Source organism: Galleria mellonella, unplaced genomic scaffold (genome assembly GCF_026898425.1).
Source record: "Galleria mellonella isolate WM207_F2 unplaced genomic scaffold, CSIRO_AGI_GalMel_v1 utg65, whole genome shotgun sequence".
NCBI lineage: Eukaryota > Metazoa > Arthropoda > Insecta > Lepidoptera > Pyralidae > Galleria > Galleria mellonella.
The window spans coordinates 11,643,684-11,669,200 of NW_026442138.1; the positions used below are offsets into that span (position 1 = coordinate 11,643,684).

The window sequence follows — 25,517 nt, forward strand, 5'->3', positions numbered from 1 at the left end:
TATTGGAATAAATGTACTTTATTTTGTAAATGAAGTTTTATTTAAAAGAAAGACCTTTTAAATGCTTATTTATATTTTATTTAATTAAAGATACAAATGCAAAAAAGACGCCATTATATGTGGCGTGAGAAGCGAGAAATATTATATTTTGCCGCGATTTAACTGTTTAATTCTTGACAGCAATCTCATATTTTGCCGCGATTTAGCTGTTTAATTCTCAGCAGCGATCTCTGGGACGTATGAGAGCACTACAGTGGCTCCATGCGGAACCGTAACGTTGTCCCTGGGCAGGGCCATGTTGTTGATGTAGCTGGAACAATAATAGTTAATTAATAATTTGAGATAGCAAACGAGATGACAACCCACCTGATGGAATAATAAAGAGGATTTGTTTATATCTATTATAAATGTTCAATACGAACAAAAATATTGTAATACATAGTATTTCATAATTGTGAAACAATTTTTTGTTTTTCATTTGTTTCATGGAATGTTTCTTTTCTTTTTTTCATAAATAAATAAATGTTTCTTTTGTCTTTTTTATTACATCTCAATAACGACCTCTATACACGGCATTTTTTTTTATCTACTTTTATTCTTCTGGTTCAAAATTCCTGCCAAATTTACCTATAACAAAACTAGCGACCAGCAAGGAGCTGAACAAAAAAATTAAAAAATACTTAATTTAAAAAAATCTTTCTCCTGTCAAAAGCTACAGTAAGTAGTACAGTAGTAACATACGACGAGTTAGCTGTATAAGCTATATATAGTAAAATCCATTAGTTGTACCCACCCTAGAATTGTCTAGTGCCCACACTAGACTGCGAGCGAAACTATATAAAGACATGTCTGAGAATATTATCTTTCGAATTGAGACTTGGTTATAGTAATGTTATAAAAAGAGAAAAAAAATAGCATTGGACAAACTTAAAAACCACTTGACCAATTTTAAAAATTCTTTCATACACAGTAAATTTTTTTTGTTTTCGGATTTTAAGAACGACAAATTAGGATAGGCTATTATTTTTTTTAAATCTATCTACCCGTGCAAAGTTAGACCAAATCATTGGTATACTTTGTACAAAAGTCGATTGCTTGGGTACCTCTGTCCTATTCGTGTTTCAACCGTGAAGCAGTTGTGTTTGCATGGCTGTGTTTCGGTTTGAAGGGTGGGATATGGCGTGAATTTACTGGGTACAGAGGAATAACACCTGAGTCCTCAGGAATGGCAACGCGTGGGGGTATCATGGGCGAAACAGTATACTCTGTTATGTCCATGGTACTGCTCATGTCTATAGGCGACGGTTACCACTTTCCATCAGGTGGGCCGACAGCTTGTTTGCCATTCTAAGTTGTATAAAAAAAAAATAAAAAAAAATCCAAAGAACTAAATATCAAACACCAACCTTGTGCGCCTCTTCACAGTCTGCGTGACGTGGTGTATGCTGACCGTGGCAGGCACTGACGGGAGGGTCAGGTTAGCCACCGCGTCCTCAGTGGTTGGGTTCAGTACAGCAATGTACCCCGTGTGGCCAGCCTTCCATCTGGACCAAAAAAATGTTCTAATAAAATTTCTATGCCAAGAATCTAAATTTCAAGCGAACATAAAGATTTGCTTGTCAACTATACAGTATAGAATTGCCGTCATATAAATTGCATTGTCTAAAATTAAAAATAGTTTACAAAACATCTATTTATACAACCATATTCACTATATGTACTCAGTCAAGTCGACCTCCGCATGGTCCCCCCTGGAAACCATTGTGCTGAATTCCAAGTGTATTCATCGCGATGGGCTAACTAACCTGTCTTTTCATTCTCACCTATCATACCTCACTGGTGCCCCGCCAATGTATACCATTAGCGCAGGCGGGGTTACCATTCCATTATCATCCCATAAAAAAAATATAAAAAAGTAACTTACATCCTCTACTATCGTATAATGATAGAGTCTTCGTTACCATTTCGATTATCATCGATTAAAAATAAAAACAAATGTACCTGGCGCATGCGAGCAGCTCTACGGAAGAGTTGACAGCCGGCACGGCGACCACGCTGTACTGCCCGTGCTCGATGGTGGCGTCTTCACGCAGTGGCACTAGGTGTTTCAGCATAGTCGTCTGGAAAAATAAACAAGTTTGACAAGTCCTTAGAGAAGTCCTTTAAATTGAAGACCCTGTTTTATTTTTAAATTATTTTATGTATTAGAAAATTGAAAGAAGGAAGTCCATGTAAGTAAATGAATCCATGAATATTTTTTATGTTTTTAAATCTTTTCCTAAGTTAGTATTATATACATTTTTTAAGTGACGTAAGTTTTTTATTGTTCTCCAGTCACATTTTAGATAGCAACTTTTACTTTCTTATGCATACATATGAATATATATTTACAGATAGATTCGTTTGCAACTTTAGAAGGCAGGGGACTTGTTTAATGAAAGCATATGGACCAGCTGTGGATTTGATTTTTTTATACTATAAATATGGCAAAAGAGCATACAGCCCGACTTATTCTAAATGGCCAGTGTAATCTTTTTTTTTAATTTATTTTTTATACAACTTAGAATGGCAAACAAGCTGACGGCCCACCTGATGGAAAATGGTAACCATCGCCTATAGACATGAGCAGTACCATGGACATAACAGACTATACTGTTTAGCCCATGATACCCCCTATGCGTTGGCCCATTCCTGAGGACTCAGGTGTTATTCCTCTGTACCCAGTAAATTCACGCCATATCCCACCCTTCAGACCGAAACACAGCCATGCAAACACAGCTGCTTCACGGTTGAAACACGAATAGGACAGAGATACCCAAGCAATCGATTTTTGTACAAAGTCTCCCTCTGGTAAAATCTATGGACGATTGCAACACTTGGACTGTCATGTAGCCTCAATACACCCTTGATTGACATTTTGAAGAGCCCCATGCTGTCATCTCTAGAAAACACTTCAGAAATCACACTGTATGCAACCATTTAAATCCTAGCATGTGAGGATGAATTTCTTGTCAATAGCGAGTGGTGCCTGTGATCATCATTTCGAACAATTCCTCACAACACAATCCATTATACTAGTGGTAGAACACACAAAGGGAAGCAATTATGGTAATCTATCATAATCTGATAATAGTACTCACAGCCAGCGAGTCATTCTCAGCCGGCCGCAACTGATCAATGTCGATGACGGGCGTAGCGGGCAAAAGCATCGCCCACTCCGCTAGCTCAGTGTCCTGACTGTTCTCATCGGTCTTCAACTAGAAATAATAAATATATTATTACAGATGGAAATTATTTGCCGTGTGGTCCCGGCATAGAATAGGCTACACCTTCCTTTCCCGTGGGTGTCGTAAGAAGTGATGATCGAGGGATTTGCAGCAGCGTCCCTCGTAAAACATCTCCAAGGCCTAATTGCGGTTGCCAATCCGCCTGCCTAGCAACTTGGCAACTACTGGCAAAACTTCCCAATAGAAATAGGCCTATGTTCAGCAAAGGACAATTAACGGCTGATATTGTATGGTACAGAAAATCTATTAACTGATATTAAGATAACAATTAAATAAATCTCTTTGGGAGCGAATTGATGCGCTTTATTAATCCTATACTGTCTCGGCGCATTTCCTGTATCTCAGAGCCTCCTTCATATCCCCCCCCCCCCCATGCGGATACTTTTTTTTTGATGGGTGAAAATGGTATGGTAACCCCGCCTGCGCTAACGGGATACGCTGGCGGAGCACCAGTGAAGGGTGATCGATGAGAATGAAAACAGGCCAGTTAGCCCATCATGATGAATTCATCAGGAATTAACCATGATAGTTTCCAGGCAGAACCGCGAGGAGGTCGACCTGGTTGGGTATATTGCTAGCAATGGGATTCTCAGTCTCCATTACTAACAATATCTTTCCCCCCATTCTAAGTGTATTCCTCACGATGGGCTAATTCACCTGCTTTCATCTTCACCTATATCATCTCTCACTGGTGCCCCGCTGGTGTATAGCGTTAGTGCAGGCGCAGTTTACCATTTCATTGTCATCTATTATAAAAAAAAAACTAGGGTACCTAACCTTTCTAATTTTATATATATATATATATATATATATATATATATATATATATATATATATATATATATATATATATATATATATATATATATATATATATATATATATATATATATATATATATATATTTAAGTGACTTTGTTTGTTAACTTATAAACGCTTTAAAGAGTATGTACCTGCATCGCGGGCCAATAGGGTAAGCGAGGCGAGATTTCAGCAGCGAGCGTGGCAGGTTTGGTGCTGAGGGTGAGAGGTGCAGCAGAGCGCGGCCGCAGCCAGGTAGCGTTGTGCGCCAACAGGAACAGCTCCGGACGCATCGACTCCGCCAGCGTGAACACTGTCTCACCTGACATCGACAAATCATTATCACAAATTATATTTAATTAATCAACTATTGTACTAAACCAACACAATTACTGAAAATTAAATGCAAGAATTTATTATAAGGAGCGCTGTAATACTATGTAACGCTATTATTTAAGATTTTTACCCCCTCCCCCATTAACGCGTTGTAACATTTTTCTGTACCTCCCCCCCCCCCCCCCAAGTGATCCTTTTTACCTACAAGTCACACACACGACTACTGACAACGAAAACAAAATAAAAATGACGTAAAATACAGTCAAGGAATAACTTAAAATAAAAGGGTTGATAGCTTGGGTGATTTGAATTCCCTAGTTTTATATTTAAATAAAAAACAAACAAAGCGTTCTTCGAACCCACCTCCCACCCCTTTAAAATATCGTAACATCTTACAGGACCTCCTCCCCCCCCCCCCTCCAAATTGCATTACATAATACTAAAACGCCTCCAATACTAAATCCCTATATAAAACAAAAATGTCGCATCTATCTGTTTCTCATGCACGAGGCACTATACGACATACATTGTAGTTTTATACAATATACTTATAAAGGACCAGCGGTGAGCATACATCAAGATACAGCATGATGGTCTAAGCCATCTTGCCATCTTCCTGCTAATATCTAAATGTACTGACCTCCTCCAGGCGAAGGTCCGTTATCATCGACGAAGCTGGACCAGCGCGCCAGCAGCGCATCGAGCCCGGGCTGGTCGGTGGTGTGCTGGTGGCGCCAGAACTCGTACTGGTGGTGGTCGACGCCGACCGCGCTGCCCGCACCCACCGCCATCTTGTCGTCCGGTAGAGACGCGTTCACTAGCAAATGGCGCGCGTTGCGCAATCTGCAAAATATTTACTGAATTAAGTAATATTTTGTGAAAGTCCATATAGTTGCTTGCGACTGCCAACATTTGAGAATCGCACAATTATTTATTTATTTATTATATGCAACTTAGAATGGCAAATAAGCTAACGGCCCACTTGATGGAAAGTGGTAACCGTCGCCTATAGACAGACATGAGCAGTACCATGGATACAACAGATTTTGAGATTAAATTATTTTTGAGACTCGCATTTTCAAAATTAATTGAACAATACAGATGTATGGATGCTCTAAAAACCAACTATCACATATCGCATAAAACTTCACGAACCTGACACCATCAGCACCTGCCTTCATCCATGCCTTCAATACATTTTCAAATTGCTGCACCACTGCAGGGTTGTTGAAGTTTAGATCGGGCTGGTCTGTTCCATACTGGTGCAGATAGAATTCTTCCCGTTGCTTGTTATAAGTCCATGCTGGGATATCCAAGGTAGAAACCTGGTAATGTCAAGAATTCACAGTTATATATATATATATCATTTCAACCAACTAATATTATTAGTCAAAGGTAACACCACATTTAAGCATAGGCTACATCCAGGCCTAGGGACCTCCACTATAAAGAGGCTCCCACAACAAATGAAGTTGTTGAGACTTTGTACAAAAGTCGATTGCTTGGGTAACTCTGCTAAATCAGCTAGTAAATAAATAACAACCGATTTACACTATAAATTATATTTACCCAATTATTAGGCGGCTCGAGGGTGCCATTGCTCGAGTAGTCCTTCCCTTTAGCCCAGACGAAGTAGTCAGCGTACTCGCCGGTGCGGTTAGCGCTCAGTTGGAACCAGCGAGATGTGTTCGACACGAAGTTAGGCGTCAAATCCACTATCACTCTGCAACAAACAGACAAATCGTTAGCTATCGGTTTCTCGACTAAAAACTGGTAATAATTAGAAAACTATATTACTGAAAGAAATGTTATCTTGCGGAAGTCCTTATCACTGGTTTTGCGACACGTGTTTCACCTCTAAACGAGGCATATTCAGGCAAATTATTAGATCCTGGTTCGAAGCCTAGTGTTAACCCTAGAACCAATTTTGATAATTCTTTCAAAATCACTTAATGTAACAACAAAAAAATTCTGAATGTCCTTTTTTTTAAGATTAAAAACTACCTACAAAATTTAATCCTGTCTGAATTATAAAGAGGTAAGATCCTGATTGCTTTTTTTATAAAACAGGGGGCAAACGAGCATGCGGCACACATGATGGTAAGTGACCACCATCGCCCATTATCACCTACAACACCAACGGCATTGCAGGTGTGCTGCCGGCCTTTTAAAAAGGAACGTGCTCTTTTCTTGAAAGTTATGATGTATCGGTTCGGAAATACTGCTACTGGAAGTTGATTCCAAAGAGTGGTTGTGCGTGGAATAAAAAGTGCCTTGAAAAATTTTATTGTTTATTTGTAACAGAGGGAGACTTTGTACAAAAGTCCATTGCTTGGGTACCTCTGTCCTATTCGTGTTTCAACCGTGAAGCAGTTGTGTTTGCATGGCTGTGTTTCGGTTTGAAGGGTGGGATATGGCGTGAATTTACTGGGTACAGAGGAATAACATCTGAGTCCTCAGGAATGGCAACGCATGGGGGGTATCATGGGCGAAATAGTATACTCTGTTATGTCCATGGTACTGCTCATGTCTATAGGCGACGGTTACCACTTTCCATCAGGTGGGCCGTCAGCTTGTTTGCCAATTCTAAGTTGTATAAAAAAAGAAGGATAAACTCAAAAACGACTGAACCAATTCTAAAAATTCCTAAACCTATAGAAACCTAGATTATCATCAAATAACATAGGCTATATATTATTTGCGAAAATTCTATATACCCGTTCGAAACCAGGCCGAATCGCTAGTGATAAATACTCACTTGATGCTGTATTTCTTAGCCTTCTCCAGGAAAGCCTTGAACTGTTCTAGCGGTTCAGTCTGCTCCAATACCTCATACGTGGGTGGCACGTCTGTGAAGATGCCCAACACCTTCGACTCTTGCATCAGTGGTAGATGTTCTTCTATATCCTCATAGGAATCCATAGGTGTCATGTCGACCAGGGGGCCCTTCTCGAACCTGGTTTATTTAAACACACAAGAGCAATTTAGAAAATAGTTTACGGTAGAAGACGTCAGAGGGCGCTTTTCACACGAGTACTGTCAACTGGTGTGAAAAGCGCCCTCTGATATCAAGGATTAATGAACGAATCTTAACAAAGAATATAGCCTCTTAATCCTCTAGACTCAACAATATATTCTATGATATCCATAATGTGGTGGGGGGAGAAGGGATTATTAGTAATGAGAATTACTAGGCCTATTGCTAGCAGTACACCTTGTCAGGTTGACCTTGTCACAGTTCCCCTAGAAACAACCGTGCTCAGTTCTAAGTGATTACAGCATGGGGTTCTTCAAAAGGGGGGGTAAGTGGTTTCTTCAGGGCCAACAACGCGCGCGTAATACCTCTGGTATTACAGGCGTTCATAGGCTACGGTAACCGCTTACGATCAGGTGAGCCGTATGCTTGTTTGGCACTTCAGTGGTATAAAAAAAAAAGTTAATTCATCACGGTGGGCTAGCTAACCTGTTTTTTTCATCCTCACGAATCATCGCTCACTGATACTCCGTCTCAAGCGAGATTACCGATCCATTATCATGAATTAAAAAAAAAAAATATCCGTAATATTGTTTGTCTGTATTTACCACTTTCCTGGTGAGCCATTATCTTATTTGCCATTTCAAATTAAATCCTGAGGATTTAGAGGACATTGACAGTCCTGTTCTTGTTTAGAACGATGTACACTTACCATGTCTTGGGTGTCGGCGGGGCGCACTTGGGCGCTTTAATGATTATGGCGATGGCGCCGGCCAGCATGCACAGCCACAGCGCCCAGAACAGCACGAACATGAACCAGCGCAGGCGCACCCAAAACGGGTCGTCGGCGTACTTGAGTAGCTCCTCCTTCGTCAGCCCAGAGAATTGCTGTAAAGAGGGAAACATTGTAAATGGCGTTTTTTGATACAAGGATTGATGAAGGATGACTTTGAAGGTTTTTAAATAAAACAAAAGCCGATTGCTTGGGTACCTCTGTCCCATTCGTGTTTCTACCGTGAAGCAGTTGTGTTTGCATGGCTGTGTTTCGGTTTGTAGGGTGAGATATGGCATGAATTTACAGGGTACAGAGGAATAACATCCGAGTCCTCAGGAATGGCAACGCATGAGGGGTATCATGGGCGAAATAGCATACTCTGATATGTCCATGGTACTGCTCATGTCTATAGGCGACGGTTACCACTTTCCATCAGGTGGGCCGTCAGCTTGTTTGCCATACTAAGTTGTATAAAAAAAAGCAACTCGTCATCATCATATCAGCTTTTAATTGTCCACTGCTGAACATAAGCCTTCCCCTAGGGAGGATTTTGCCAGTAGTTGCCACGCCAGGCGGATTGGCAACCGCAATTAGGCTTTAGAGATATTTGAAGGGGGACACTGCTACCCGTCCCTCATAATACATAAATTACACGACTTTTGTAATATGTATAACTACCTTCAATAATAAAATTGCGATTTCTAAATATGGCATAGACCTGAAATTTGAAAGAAGTTAAAACTAGTAGTTGACATAAAACTCACCCTTTTATTGGCGTCGAGTTCTATCTTGGCATCGCCGTTCCTGTGGTCGCCGACTACGTACTTCGCATCGGCCATGTCGACGCGCGTCACTATCTTCGCCTCCTCCTCTTTATCCAGTAGCTTCTCCTCGGCCTCGTCCGACACCTTCTCCTTCGACTTGGTTAGATTGGACTTGGACGTGCAAAACTCTAAAAATTAACATTTCCTTTTAGCTTTAGGGTCCCACACCAACCAAATTCCGTCCGTCTATCAGAGCGTCAAATCTCAGCAACTACAATTGCTATCTATTTGAAATTTGAAACACTTTTACATATAGTACATATGTAGTTAGTCCATACATTTTGCAAAAAAAAAAGGTAACAGAAACGTCACGTAAAATATCATAAACATGAGTACATAAGCTCTTCTTATGTTAAATACAATTTTCTCTAAAGAAAACAGAAACCTTTTCACAAATTGTTACTCTAGTTTTTTTATTACTTGCTAGCTACCCCCGCTTCGCTTCGACTTCTCATGGATGTACTAATAATAATGAAATCAATATTTCAAACACTTCAAAATAGTATACAAAAAAGAACACTCCAATTGTGGCAAAGTTAGTTATTTTAATTACAAAATTACACTTTTTAATAGATTTTGATAAAATATCTATAAAACCAATCTGTAAGTATATTTTTTCAGATAAACAAATTTCTAAATCAGTACATAACTCACGGAGTTATGAGGTAAGCAACATAAAAAAACTACTTTTTGAAGTCAATTGACAAAAAAGAAATAACCACATAGTTACAGCAGTTCTAAAATTATGTGCTTACATAGATTCAGCAATAAATAGATTATTTTGTAAAGGGTATAATTCATAAACAATTTAAACTTTTATTAAAACTCAAAATTTAAGCACAGCAAACAAGTCGTTTAAGATAAAAATAAAAATAAAATCGCTTCGTGATTGTAATTGTTTAAAACGGTTAAATTGAAGTATTTTAACTTACACGAGTCCACCGATAACACAATTAAATACAGTATAAAATACTTTCTAAATATTCAAGGAATAAATCCTAATACGAGTATCTGGTAGCCCGTCGCATTTAGCACTGGCCGAGCCAAGAATACGAACAACGATGCACGATGCAACCCGTCATTCTACCTTACAACACGGCTAGGGTAAGCATCATTTTAAAGAGTATAGGTAATATTTACTAAATTAACGAAACTAAGTTCTTCTAAGTTCTAAGTCAAGTTGTATAAAAAATACTCTTTAATTACTGAAACGTATAAGATAAAAAAGGTAATCAAGCTTTGTTGAAATTTATGAATTTATTTAAAATTTACGAAAAAGTCAGTTACAAAAACAATTTAATTCGTAAATAACTGCATTAGTAAAAACTATGTTGCAATTATCATAGAAACACTATCTAAAATAATGCAATCCAATATTAGTATTTACGTAATAGGTATGTAAGTTTACGTATCAAGATTCTAACGCGACTGTATAATTACCCCCCTTATTCATAAAAAAAAGTCATAAATCTATTTCATCTATTAAACTATTTTATCTCTTTCTTTTACGCTAAATATAGAATTTGAAAGAAAGTGACAACACAATGTAATAGTTAAAATTGACTCGTAGCAGATTTTAGATTTTATGAATAAGGAAGCTTATGTATTTCGATGACTGCTAATTCTACAAGGATTTACACGCCATTGGATATGACGAAACATACTTAAAAGAAGATTGTGGAACTTCTGGTAGTAATAGTGGTAACCAATCTTCGAGTGTTAGCCGCCACACACGTACTAATGCTAGTGGGATTAAACAAAATAATTCTAAACAAATAACCAGTATCTGTTTCTTGCAATTTTTTTTTTACAAATTAGAATGGCAAACAAACTGACGGCCCACCTGATGGGAAGTGGTAACCGTCGCCTATAGACATGAGCAGTACCATGGACATAACAGAGTATACTCTTTCGCCCATGATACCCCTCATGCGTTGCCATTCCTGAGGACTCGGGTGTTATTCCTCTGTACCCAGTAAATTCATTGCCATATCCGACCCTTCAAACCGAAACACAGCCATGCAAACACAACTGCTTCACGGTTGAAACACAAATAGGACAGAGGTACCCAAGCAACCGACTTTTGTACAAAGTCTCCCTCTGGCAAATAAATTATTTGGAATTAAAATTTGAAACAAGTTATTAATTATTTGTTTGTACTATATAAAACATTAATAGACTGTCAAAACAAATTACGAGTAGATACGGCTTCTCTGTCATTGACCTTGCCTCTATATACAAAGCCTCAAACGTCATTTTATCGTCATATTTTTTTTTATTGAACCAGATGTGATCGGTTTGTCATTACTACTAATTAATATATCAATTACAGTAAATTTTTCACGAGGTGTAAATAAAACTATTAAATGATAAATACCTACATTCATAATCCCAAACCTGTTAATATAATAAATATACGCAATTAATCCAAAGTAAAGATTTTTTTTTGGTGGATGAAAATGGAATGGCAACCCCGCTTGCGCTAACGGGATACGCTGGCGGAGCACCAGTGAAGGGTGATCGATGAGAATGAAAACAGGCCGGTTAGCCCATCATGATGAATTCATCAGGAATTAACCATGATAGTTTCCAGGGGGAACCACGAGGAGGTCGACCTGGTTGGGTATATTGCTAGCAATGGGATTTTTAGTCTCCATTACTAACAATCCCTTTCCCTCCAAGTAAAGATGTTTCCTTCTGGCAACTACTGGCATAACCAGCCTTATGGGGGGAGGCTTATGTCCAACAGTGGACGGTTAACGGTTAATATAATAATAATAATTAAAAAAAAGCTTCCTTAAAAAACGACAAATACTACTGAAATTTATTTATTCCATTTTCTTAATAATAATATAAAATAGATTTTATTCGAATTATAATGACAAAATGTATAAATTTATTTTAGTTTAGTTTTACGGATAAAATAACGGTATACACGCTTGCCTCTTTATTCATAAAAACGTCAAATGTCTCATAGGTTTGTGTTTTTAGAACAGAATATAGAAAACATTTATTGCCAAGTGTTTTGTCTTTTTCTTTTATACTAAATTCTCAATTTAAAAAAAAGTGACAAATTACTTAATAGCTAAAATAGGTTTATAGAAAATTTAAGTTTTTATAAATGAAGGGAGGTAAAATGCATAGACTCTTGACTCCTAGAGGTGAGATGGGGGTCGTCAGTAATGCGGACTACCAGTCGCCTTGCTAGCAATATACCCTGTCAGATCGACCTCCACGTGGTCCCCCCTGAAAACAATCGTGCTGAATTCCAAGTTTATTCATCACGGTCGGCTAACTAAGCTGCCTTTTTGGGGGGAAAAGGGATTGTTAGTAAATGCAGACTACCAGACCCATTGTTAGCAATATACCCCTGTCAGGCCGACCTCCACTTGGTCCCCGCTAGAAACTATCGTGTTGAATTTATTCTCGCCTATCATCCCTCACTGGTGCCCCACCAGCGTACATCGTTTAATAAAAGAATTAACAAATTTCCGCTGGACCTCGCTTGAGTATTGGCCAACCTAATAGCCATTACCCTATTTAAAGTTATTCTAAGAATTGTGTTTGTTTCGATAACCATAATCGCTGCTTTTTAAATGAAAGGACAACATTATACTAATTAACTAGATAATGTTCAAGTCATTTAAGTATTTCCGATTTCGTTCTATTTGGATCATTCTTTGTTAGCGTTATATGCTGTACATTGTTATATCATAATAAATAAATGAATCGAGAATGAATGAGATCGTTAGTAATGGGGACTACTACCAGTCCGATTGCTAGCAATATAGTCAGGTCGACCTCCACGTGGTTTTAACCGTAATTTAAAGTGACTTATTTATTTATTTATTCATTAGTACAAATATGTGTACATGGCGGACTTAATGCTAAAAGCATTAATAATAATAATAATAATATTTATTTGCTTTAAACATGGTATACAGTGATGTTATAATTATATTTGAGAGTGCACATGTCTTGCTAAAATCATATAGCATGCAAATTAAGTTTCCTACTATCAATCATTGTTAGATATACAAAATTTTTGTTAATACTAAATGTCAAAAACGTCTACCAAGGAAATCTTTTACGTCATAATAATTCTGTTCCTTTAACCAGTTATATAATCTTTTCCCAAATAAAGTGACATTCAAATCTTTAAATTCATTTGGAATTTTATTATATATATGAACGCACATAGTAAGGCAGTTTCTTTTATATTTGTCTGATCTTGGTATTTCGGTAAGTACAAGTCTGTCCGGATCTCTTTTTAATCTATAGTTCATATCACTTGCTTTTTTAAACAATGTTCTATGTTTAATTACAAAATTACAAATTTCATAGATATACATTGATGGTAGTGGTAGTAAACCAAGGCTCTTAAATAATGGTTTGCATGATACACCAGGCGGAAAGCCACATATAGCCCTAATGCACTTTTTTTGGGCAATAAATGCTCTTTTTATCTCTACACTATTACCCCACATTATCAGTCCATAGCGTAGAATTGATTCTATATATGCGCGATACGTAGTGATAGTAGTTTTGGTATTCGTCACTTTTCTTAACTTTTTAAGTGCATATACAAATTTATTTATTCGAGTGCATATGTTGTCTATATGTAATTTCCAGTTTAAGTCTTGGTCAATAATTATGCCTAAGAATTTAATTTGTGTTGCCTCTTTAATTTTAGTTATGTTTAGTTTGAAGTTGTGTTTTGTATTTTTTGATTTATTGAATTGAATATAATTCGATTTATTAAGATTTATTTTTAAATTATTACACTCTAACCATTTTATAATGCTGTCAATTGTATTATTTATATCTGTTTCATGATTATGGATTGAATTGTCAGATTTTTTATTAGATGTCACAATTATGGTGATATCATCTGCGAATAATATACATTTATGTTTTGTCACTTTAATCAAGTCATTTATATATAACAAAAACAAAATTGGTCCTAATACACTTCCTTGAGGGACTCCACATTTGTTCTCTCTGTAATTTGATGTGTAAGACTTTAAGTCATTTTTACTAATTTCTTCCAAGAGTACACATTGACTTCGGTGGGTTAGATATGAGGTTATCCAGTTTAGCGCAGTTCCTCTTATTCCTAGTACATCTAGTTTTTGCAATAAATGATTATGGTCAACAAAGTCAAACGCTTTTGATAAGTCAAGAAATAATCCTGTAGTCAAATTATTGTCATTAATATTTATCAAAACTGTATTTAATAGATTAAAAGCAGCAAGTGTCGTCGATTTTTGTTTTTGAAACCCGAATTGATTCTCGTTAATTATATTATATTTGTTACAAAAGTCTACCAATCTTTTATACATACATTTCTCAAAAATCTTTGATATGATAGGTATAAGGGTAATTGGTCGATAGTTGTTAAGGTCTTCCCTTTTACCACCTTTATGTAATGGCTTAACTATGGATAGCTTTAACAATTTAGGAAAGGTTCCAGTAGAAAATGAAAGGTTAATTAGGTGCGTCAGGATGGGAACTAGTTCAGGTATACACATTTTAATTATTTTTGTACTTATGCCATCGTAACCTTCAGCGGAGGTGTTATTTAAGTCTATGATTTCCTTTTTCACTTCTTCTTCAGTCACTGGTTTAAGGAATATTGTATTACAAATATTTGTTGTTTGTTGAGCGCTATTTGATGACCCATTGGATGTATTTGTTAGCTCAATGAAGTAATCATTAAAAGCAGTCGCTACGTCAAGAGGATTTGATATCATTTTATTATTTATATTGAGTTTTGTAATGTTATTATAGGGTCTTTTAGTGTTACCAGTTTCATTTTTAATTACCGACCATGTTGCTCTACACTTGTTCTTGCTGTTGTTAATATATTTCATGTTTGTATTTTTCTTTGAGTGGTCAATGCATTTTTTTAATATATTAGAATATGTTGTGTACTTTTTTTTATTTAATAGTGTTTTATTTTTATAATATTTAAATCGCAATGATCTCTTATGTTTACAGCTACATTTAAGACCTTTGCTTATCCAATTTTGCTTACTTTTGTTGCTATTCATTACTTTAATTTTTTTCATAGGAAAGCATAAATTGTAGAACAAACACAGTAGTTCATGAAAATTATCAAATGCTTTGTTTAGATCTGTTTCCATATATATTTCTGACCACTTTGTACTATTTAAACATTCTTTGAATTTTAATATATTATCATGACAATAATCCTTTCTATAAATATAGTGTGAATATAGATTAATGTCGTTTTCATGTACAGGTAAAGTTAGTAATTGTGCTGTGTCATGATCGGACAAATGTAGAGGTAACACTGTTGCTTGGGCATTTTCGATATTGCTCAAAATATGATCTACGAGGTTTGTCCGGAAAGTACGTATAAAAGTTTTTTAAAAATTTTATTTTACAATTATTCAGGTAAATCAATTTTATCCCCTTCAAAGTACTCCCCCTGTGACATAATGCACTTGTGCCAACGCCGTTTCCACTGTGAGAAGGCTCCTTGAAAGTCCTCTGGTTGTAGGTTTCTCAGCTGCCCCGTCGTAGCTTTTTTTATCTCATTTATGTCCCCCAAATGCCGCCCCCGAAGTACCAATTTGGTTTTTGGGAACAAGAAGAAGTCACACGGGGCCAAATCCGGCGAATAGGGGGGTGTTCGGTCACCGTAATGGAATTTTTACTCAAAAACTCACGGACAACAAGAGAGGTGTGGGCAGGGGCATTGTCGTGGTGAAGAATCCAACGCCCCTCTCGCGCCAATTCTGGACGAACTCGTGCCACACGAGCTTTGAGGCGTCTGAGCACATCGACGTAGAATTTTCCATCAACTGTCTGGCCTGGAGGGACGAATTCTTGATGGACAATCCCCCGAACATCGAAAAAAACAATCAACATTGTCTTGACATTTGAGCGGGATTTTCTTGATTTTTTTGTTCGTGGTTCCCCGGATGTCTTATCGAATTAGATCGGCAAAAATTTCACGGCCATTCTTGCCGAGTTTCGAGAGAAACTTGATTACGACGCGCTGCTCTTCAACGGAAGCGGGCTCCATGCCGACGGGGTTTCGTTAAGAGGTAACTTCACAGATGGCGTGACAAGCCAGTTCGCACCGCACGGCGGTCAGACCAGAACTGAAGCATTGTTAGGGACATAAGGAAGGGGTATGGCCTCCCCACTCCTCTTTCTCGCATTCCAGAACACTTTTATACGAACTTTCCGGACAGACCTCGTATACATGATTCTCTCCGTGTTGGGACCTTGATGTGGATTTTCAGGTTATAGTTATGACACAAGTCATGTAAGCATGTTGTGATTTTTCCTTGCTTCAGTGTGTTAATGTTAAAATCACCTGCTAAAACAATTTTCGTATCTCGCTTAAATTGATTCAATATATCATTTAAAAATTCATCTAATTTTTTTAAAAATATATTAGGATCTGATGTCGGAGTTCTATAAAGACATATTATTATTAGTTTGTGTAACGGAATTTCAATACCACAAACTTCAAAAGTTTTTTGCATTGCATATTTTTTCAATTTAGGTAGTTCCTTGTAAATTGTATCATTTTTCACTAAAATACATGTTCCACCTCTTCGTTTGTCTCTACAAAATGCAGTGGCTAACTCATAGTTATAAATATTAACATATTTTTTTATTTCTGTATTCAAAAATGTTTCAGAGAGGCATACTATATCGGGAAGGTTGCCTTCTTGCTGTAATTCTTGCAACGTTATTTCTAATAGTGTATGTTTGGACAATAAGCCAGCTATGTTCTGATGTAAGATCTTATAAGATAGAAATGATTTGTATGACTTATTCACGAAAAAGCTTTTTTTATCTATTTTAGTAAAGTAATGTGTAATCATAGATTGTTTTATGAATTTAGTACTATTTGCATCAGATCTATTAGCGACTCCCGATTTTAATGGTATAAAATAATATGGAATCGTTCCTTTAGAGTATACTGTAGAGATAGGAGAAGATTGACGGAGTTTTATGGACGCCGATTTACCACGCACTACCAGCTTAATTAATTCCTTGGCATTTAAGTATTTGTTTTCATAATCAATATAGTCAATTATATAATTAATTAATTTACATATGTTATATGAGTTATGATAATATTTACATTCTATAAAATGACAGTTTTTATATTCATTACAAATGCCTCTTATTGAGTTATTCAAATCATATATATTAATATACCTACTCTTTAATACATTTAAAACAATTACATCATTATCATTAAATGTACTTAATAATTCTCGTAACTGTGATTCTAGTATGTTTATGTCGTAGTCATTTTCCCCAACGCATACCACCACTTTGTCTTTTTTTGTTAGCAAGGTGGAGCTTTGACAATTTTTTATAAATTCTGTAGTCAATGCGTACGGTTTTGTTATAGATGAGATTAGATATTTATTGTATGTGGTATTCAATCTTGATCGTATTAAAGCAGAGGATAGGCCAACACATTGCTGAGTTCCGAAAATATATATATTTTGTTTAATGTCTTGTTTCTGTACTGGAATACCTTTATTTTTCGGAGTAGGAAGTTGAGTTTCGGAAGATATATTTGACTTTGTTTTTATCAAGTTATTGATGTGTTTATTAAGACTTGATATTTCCTCTTCTGCCATTTTTAAGTTAACTTCGAGTTCTTCGATCCTCTGTTGAAGTGTTATGATATTATAATCGATGTTAGTGTTAGTTTTCTGTGTATTTGTTCTATGTGTTGGAGATATTTTAGGTGAAGTAAAGACAGGTTGCCTTTCTAGAACCTGTGTAAAGGATTTATTTTTCTTCTTGTCGCTGTGGTTTAGTTGTCTGTCACTTATTGGAGAATGGCAAAGATTTATAAGTGTGTTATTTTCTTTCGTTAATTTATTTATTTGTCTTTGGAGGTCGTTGTTTTGTATTATTACATTATCCAATTCATTTTGTGATATTACAAGTTCCGATCGGAGATGCTTTATAGTTTCTTTCATTTCCTGGACCGTAATTGAGTCTGTTGTTGAATAATCCATACTTTTTGACAGTAGTCTATTTGGTGTATCTATGGATTCATCAGACGTATCAAATTCGGTAAGTATATGAGAATCGTTTACACGAGAAGTAGTGCTTATTGGCGTAGACTGTGGTGTCTTGTTTGGTGAGACATTCAACGAGGGTATTATATTCTGTTTTGGCGATGGACACTTTTTCCTCCTTCTCGTGAAATGAGGTGGTTCATACCTTGGCGTAGTCGAATCTGTGGTGTTTTGCTCTTTTAATTTTTGTTCATCACATTCTTTACATTTCCAAGACTTTTTTGTCTCCAGGTTTTTTAAACGGTGTAATTTTTCCGAATAACCAATGCAATCAAACTCATAATACTTCTTACAAACCAAACATTCTATTGTGTTCTTAATATCAACTTTATCTTTGCATTTTTGGCATGTGACCAATGGAGCCATCTTACGACGATTGAGGGCATTTTTTGTAGATGCTTTGGTAGCCATTATAAAAGAAAAGGATAAGTTTCTTATTCGCACTGTCTAGTTATAATAGTTGTTCTTATTTTTATTTTAGTGTAACAGTCACTCAACCACGTTATAAATTACTTAGAGTGCCTAATTTTTCTATATACCGTACACTCTTTATTACCATTGCCACTTCTTATACCCGACAAAAGGTAGATACTTGAGGTGACTAATATAAAAATGAACGCCTTTTGTCTAGTTTATTGTATGAGTATTCTATTTCAGTATTGATGACTCACAAAGAGAAATCGGAAAAAACTCTTTATTACCATATATGGTCATAAACGCACTTAGTGAGCGCAGCGGCAGTAATGACTCACCAATGTTGCTGAAATGGCTTGATGCTTGTGAACAGTTCTATAAGCACTTATTTTGATTAATCTGGCAATTATAGGAAACTAAACAAACATTTGTGTATAAGTTCTTAATTCTATTCACTCTGTTTTTTAATTTGGTACAAATTTTATATTAAAAATATTTAAGAATACGAATATAAAAATAAATTTGAAGAGAGCGTCTGCGTTTACGTGTTTACGCGAGCACGTCTACGAGTCGAGTCCATTCTCTCCCAGTCAACCATAGGGAAGTGTCAGAATACTTGAATGCGGTACTACTAATTATTGATATACATACATACTAAAATTACATATATAAACGAATAAATATATATGAATAACAAATATACTTACACACATATATACTATATTGTACACGAATTTGGGAATAATATAAAGCGCTTACTGCTCGGACAAAGATAAAAAGTGAGCGTGAACATACTGGTAGTTCTCTTGTTAATTTTGGTATTTTATAATATATTTTAATAGTCATTATATCATAGTTTTGTTGATACAGTGTGGTTCTGCAGATGGGCAGTTTCAACATTTTGGGATCTCTTGATGTGACTTTATACATATTCGAAAGTTTTGTAAAAAATTTTGTGAAGCGCGTATATCAATAATTAGTATTAAAATAGCAAACTGTTTTATCAATCGTTAAACTATCATTTTATAATTTTATCATTATCAAATCCGTTGTACGGTTAGCAAACCATACAATGCATGAGACGAATTAACCCTTCTTTGCATGATTTTTTTACTGATGTAATAAATCAAGGTGATATAATTCATGTTCAAAATTAAAGGAAAAATAGTTAAAAAATAAATTTGACAGCTATGGTTTTTTTTTCTTCGATGGACATTAAAAAGGTATCCAGACACGATCAACTTAAAGTGAACACGTTCTTTTATATAATTTTTGAGCGTTCAATGTTATGATGGAAATTTCCACCATTATGCAAAAAAGGGTTAAAAAATAAGCAAAAGGCATATGTAAGGACAGAATAGGCCTTTGACACTCGGTTCTCTGTACCTACCTCGTAAAGTACTTGTCATGAAGATAGACAACCAAAACTGTTATTAATGATACAGCCGTTAACTGCCCATTGCTGAACATAGGTCTCTTCCTAGGGCAGTTTTGCCAGTAATTGCCACGATTGGCAGATGGATTGCCAACAATAGTCAGGATTTGGCAAAGTTTTAAGAGGGACGCTGTTTGACCATTAAATTCCCTTAGTCGCCCCTTACAACACCCATGGGAAAGGAAGGGGTGGCCTATTCTATGCCGAGAACAGACGACCAACTGTCATTATTTATTGGTAATACTATTGTTTTGACATTAATAAGATTTGTCCGTTAAATTCCAAAGATTACAGTCAATCTATACAAAATAAGTAAAACTCATTTCCTCGGCGATGGCAACATAAATTGGCGATTCGAGAAAGCCAGCGGGGCGCAATTATCATTCATCTCGACTGTATGGATGTGCCGCGTACAGCAGTTCTAAGAAAACGGGTTAGAAAATAAAACAGCGTGCAAATGATTAAAGTATTTTAAATATGAAATTGTACATCTATCGCTTCCTTCAAGAGAAGATTGAATTCATATTATCTTTCCAAAGTCGATTGATTACTGCTATTATTATCTATTAAAAGATTGTAATAAATAATAATAGTAGAAGAAGCATGAAAGTAAATAAATGCTGTAGAGATGAGAGCTTTGAGAATTATGTGTGGTATTACATTAAAAGATGGAGTAAGAAACAGTGTGATTAGAGAGAAGTGTGCACTGAAAGACGATGTAGTGACAAAAATCGAAAAAGGAATGTTGCGTTGGTTTGGCCATTTGGAGAGGATGGACGAAAGAAGAATTGCGAAAGAGATTTATCGAGCAAGAATGGATGGAGATGTCGGTAGGGGCCGCCCTAGACGGACGTATGTCGACCAAATAGGCGATGTGCTGAAGAAGGGACAAATTAAAAGTACCCGTAACCGACGAGCGTGTATGAAAAAATTGATGAATGTGGAAGAAGCGAAAGAGGTTTGTTTGAATCGAAGCATTTAGCATTTCATTGTTTCTGCCTATCCTTATGGGAGACAGGAGTAACAGATATGTATGCATGTACAAGATTGTCATCATTGTGCTCATTATTTATATATATATATATATATATATATATATATATATATATAGCCTTGTGGTTCTAGCATTGAATAGGCCACCTCTTCCTTTCTCGTGGGTGTAAGAGGCGACTATGGGAGGGCGAAGAATGGGCAGCAGTGTCCCTCTTAAAAAATCTCTAAAGCTTAACTTCGTTAGCTTTAGAGATTCTAACGTAACAAACAAAAAAAAGTACAACCGAATCGAAACCCCTTCTTTTTGAAGTCGGTTGAAAAAAAGATGTGTCGAATGTAAATTCGATGCGTATCGTGCCAAAAAGGCAAAGTTGGGTTTTAAGTCGAATCTTTTATCGTACCATTTCTTAATCGGTTAGTAAACTATGTCGATCTTGATAGGATGTTAAGGCGGAAAGAAGCACTTTTTTACTGTTTTACTACGGCTTTTAAAACCATTTCATACAATCAACTCAATTAAACTGTAATGAAGGAGTCACATCTATATCGCTATTTTAAACAAACTTTAAAACGAAGAAGGTCACCAGTTCGATTGTATTTTTTTATGTTTATTACCTAATAACTCCGTCACTTGTAAACCGATTTGGAAAATTCTTTTTTATCTAAAAGGATGTATTTACAGATTGACCCCGTACACATTTTATCAAAATTGATACAGTATTTTTGTATTTAAATCAAAATAACTAACTGGTTTTGCCACAATTGACGTCGGTTTCTTCTTGTGGAACCCGATCTTAATTATTGCATGGGTCGTATAAATAAAGATTGCAATACTTTTTACGTGCAATATATGCAGAATGTAAGACAATCCGATATCCAGCTATAGCATTTATAAAACTGTAAATACAACTCACCCCATGGGGTTTTGTGTTACCTTTCCGCGAGATTTTTTTTAAATATAAGCGCTCTATATGTCTTTATACACGCTATGTAAAATAGTATGTTCGCTCAGCAATGCGCGCGTGACAACCCTGGTATTACAGGAGTCCCATAGGCTACGGTAACCTCGTTTGCCATCAGACGGGCCGTATGCTTATTTGCCACTATAGTAGTATAAAAAAAATGTCTAGTACTTATCAAAATTTAATAAAACGTTTGAAAGTGATCAACCAAACATTCAGGTCACACAACTTTCAACAAAACCACCAAAAAAATATATTTCCTTAAGCCTAATTAATCTATATATGTATAATTTTTTTTTTTATATAAATCATAATGGAATAGTACCCCGCCTGCTCTGTCGGTATACGCTGGCAACACATCTGTGGGAGATGATAGGCGTAGTGTGTGAGGATAAAAACAGGTCAGTTCGCCTAATGTGATGAATTCACGAATTGGTCACACTGATTTCCTGGGAGGACCACGCGGAGATCGACCTGATAAGATATGATGCTAGTAATGGAAACCAACTACCCCATTACTGACAAACCTTCCTCCCAATAAAAATCGATTGCTATAGGTAAGCACATCACTTCAGAATGAATGCACTAGCTATTTGCTTTTTTTTATGGATAAAAAAACACTATCGGCGTATCCCATCAGCGTATGATGGGACACCAGTGAGGAATAATAGGCGAGGATGAAAGCAGGTCAGTTAACTCATCGTATTATATTTCACAAGAACCAATCATAGTTAGTTCTCGTTTTTTATTTCATTTTCATAGTTTTAAGGGAGAATTGCATGAAGGCCACCTGATAGATTATATGTTAATGAGGCTGTTAAATTTCCGTTACAATCCCATTCCCCCTCTCTTTATTGTTGTTTATAATTACCAGAACAAGATTTGTATAAAATTAAATATTTCAGAAATAGTACACCCATGCAAATCTAAACCAAATTGCATTGAAAGGTTAAATGAAAATAAAATATTACACTCATAATTTTTTTGCATGTTGTGTATTCGTAATGCAGAAAACAAAGTCTCCTCATTTAAAGCTTCCAATCAATCATATAAAAATAATATTTATATTTAATTATATTACAATAATATTTCAATTTGGAACAATTTGTTAAGTATTATTTAATTTTTCTAAAAATTCTTCAAATAATCTATTCCGTTCTCTCTGAATGTTATTTGAGTCTTCAACTATACTGATTAGTTTATCTAATTTACTTTCTACAACTCTCTGTCTGTCTCTCATTTCTAATGTAGCCTTCTTAAATTCTGTATACCTTCTTTTATTCATTTTTCTTCTAACCTCTTCATTTTGACTATTTGAACCCTCACCATTCTCATTGATTTCCCCATCAAATTTAGGTGTTTTTATAGACAGTAATACTTTAGCTACATTCTCTGTGCTGTTCTCTTGTATTTTCTGCTGTATCTCCGGCTGATATTCACCATTGACACTGTATATCTCCTCAAATGTCGCAAAATATGGCCACCTAACTTTGGCTAACTTATTCTTACTCTTCTTCTTAAGCAATCTTATGTATGTTTGTTTCAAATTTCTGAATTTCTTATCACAACTCTCGGGCCCTTTACCAACTTCGTTTGATATTTCCGTCCATACATTCTTTTTCCTCATTTTTGGATTTCTAAATTTATCAATATTCTGTAAATACAAATTTAGCATAAGCTTGATACTGTTATGTTCCCAGTGGTCTTCAGCTTCATCTTGTATCTCGGTTTCCATAATATCTGATTGATTCAACTGCAAATATTCTTCTTCAGCCTCGATATATTCAATCTCATGTGCTGAAAATAGGTTCTTGGATAATAATTCTCTTTAGAATTTACATGAATCAATCTATTCTCTCATCATACGCATACAAACAGAATTACTGATAGCTAACAAGGACACAATGAGATTTGATTGAATAATGATTGAATAAGTGGCATGATGATGGGACCAACATATTGGACGCTCCTATAATTTACCATAGCACAGTAAGATATAAGATTTTATTCTCGTAATAAATTTGAGATGGCAACTTATACAGTTGTATGAGAACACTTTTAATTTGAAATTTATTTAATAAACACATTCAGTAGTGTCATGATTTGATTCCATTCTACTAATATAAATGTGAAAGTTTGCACATTTGTTACTTAACAATGTTTAAACGGCTGAACAGATTTTCATATATTTTTTTACATAAATAGATCACACATAAAATAATGGGATATAAGTAGTAAATTATAAAAGGGCACATAGGAGTTCAACCTTAGAAGATATAATTTGTTTATCTTATGTAAGTTCCTCATTGAAAATTATTTTAAAAATTCTTAAACTTAAATGTATATAAAACAAATCCTAGTTAAAATAAATATTCATAAAAATATTAGAATTTAATATTTACCACTCATATTGCTGTATTTTTTTTTTTCCTTTAATCCTTCAATTCCAATCTTTTATAACTTTGGTTGTATCCTCTTGTTATATGGCGGTAAACAAATTGCAGTTAATTAAAAATAAGTAAAAACAATGTTGTCTTGCATCATTCAGCAAAGCATCGACAAAATGGCGCCGCTGAATTTGAGACACAAAAGCGCTTTATAAACCGGCCAAATTAAAAAGACAACGTGACATGTCTAACTCAAGAGACAGTATTTCATTTTTTCATATATAATGCGTAATAATAAATAAACAAGCACTACTGCTACATAAATCATTACTGATTAAATTTAAAATAAATTCTTCAATAAAAAAATATATTAATATAGTATCATAGAATATAATAAGATTACAGTAATGTCATATATGATGGTAGTTTGAAATTGGTAAGGTTATAAGATAGCTTTTTGACATTTCATCGCTGTTTCTAAATTCCGCGTTTTGGGCGGAAATGGTAATAAAATCATATTATTATCATTGATTGATTGATGAAAAGATAAGAATTATTAACGTTAATGAGTTGTATTATATTAATGTTAAGATAATAAATCTTCTGTAAAATCGAAAAAAGAGCGCTTAATAAAAAATACTGGTAAAAGATTAAATAGTAAAATAATAAAACGATTAATATGAGAAAAATTACATTATTCAAATAATAATTATGATAATAAATATAAATTAACTCACCCGTATCAGACTCTGGTATGGGCTTGTAAGTGGCGACGTTTTCGTCTTCTTTCACTTGCCCTCCATCTATGGAGAGATGATTTTTCCGCGGCTCCGACATGATAAATTACTTGTTAAACCGGTTCCGCAATAATAAGAAAGCACTTTCTTTGGTCTAATTAAAGCTGAATTATCTCCGCAGACATGTACCTAAAAGCGATCGACCATCTGTTGTTAAGTGAACGAATGAAAAAAAATATGAATGGAATACCACGAATAGATGAATGAGTTGTGATAGATTCGACCACGCCCTCTTTTTATAGTAAAGTGACAAGAAACCCGAGTTGTAGAACCAATAATTGAACACATAAGCGACTTTAATCGTTTTGAATTACTTATTTTGTTATCGTATTTCGATAATGAAAAAAAATAATTATTTTTTCGCTGGCTTTGGTTGTAACCATGGTCGGTCTATATTTTTTTGTATTAATATTAGTCGTGAATTATCGACTGCTAAACAT

General features: G+C 35.4%; 2 protein-coding genes across 3 annotated transcripts; both read right to left on the minus strand.

Annotated features, from left to right (window-relative positions):
• Window positions 1–55: 55 nt before the first annotated feature.
• On the minus strand, window positions 56–25,252 carry LOC113514738 (uncharacterized). Of its 2 annotated transcripts, XM_052900486.1 has the most exons (12): window positions 25,018–25,252; window positions 8,938–9,125; window positions 8,111–8,286; window positions 7,183–7,380; window positions 5,994–6,147; window positions 5,580–5,749; window positions 5,065–5,267; window positions 4,241–4,410; window positions 3,141–3,257; window positions 2,002–2,120; window positions 1,407–1,544; window positions 56–310 (listed from the first exon to the last, which is right to left on the minus strand). In XM_052900486.1, exons 1-12 carry the CDS (start codon window positions 25,115–25,117, stop codon window positions 211–213), a joined length of 1,833 nt encoding a protein of 610 aa, XP_052756446.1. In that variant the 5' UTR covers window positions 25,118–25,252; the 3' UTR covers window positions 56–210. The 2 variants fall into 2 exon arrangements, 1 of the variants encoding a protein (XP_052756446.1); XR_008253526.1 differs by lacking the exons at window positions 56–310; window positions 1,407–1,544; window positions 2,002–2,120; ... (6 more) ...; window positions 8,111–8,286; window positions 25,018–25,252 and adding an exon at window positions 9,930–16,155 and having other exon boundaries at window positions 9,002–9,125.
• Window positions 18,845–24,993, minus strand: LOC113522086 (uncharacterized). The gene is made up of 2 exons (XM_026907764.3): window positions 24,296–24,993; window positions 18,845–23,690 (listed from the first exon to the last, which is right to left on the minus strand). Exons 1-2 carry the CDS (start codon window positions 24,300–24,302, stop codon window positions 23,002–23,004), a joined length of 696 nt encoding a protein of 231 aa, XP_026763565.1. The 5' UTR covers window positions 24,303–24,993; the 3' UTR covers window positions 18,845–23,001.
• Window positions 25,253–25,517: the final 265 nt, after the last annotated feature.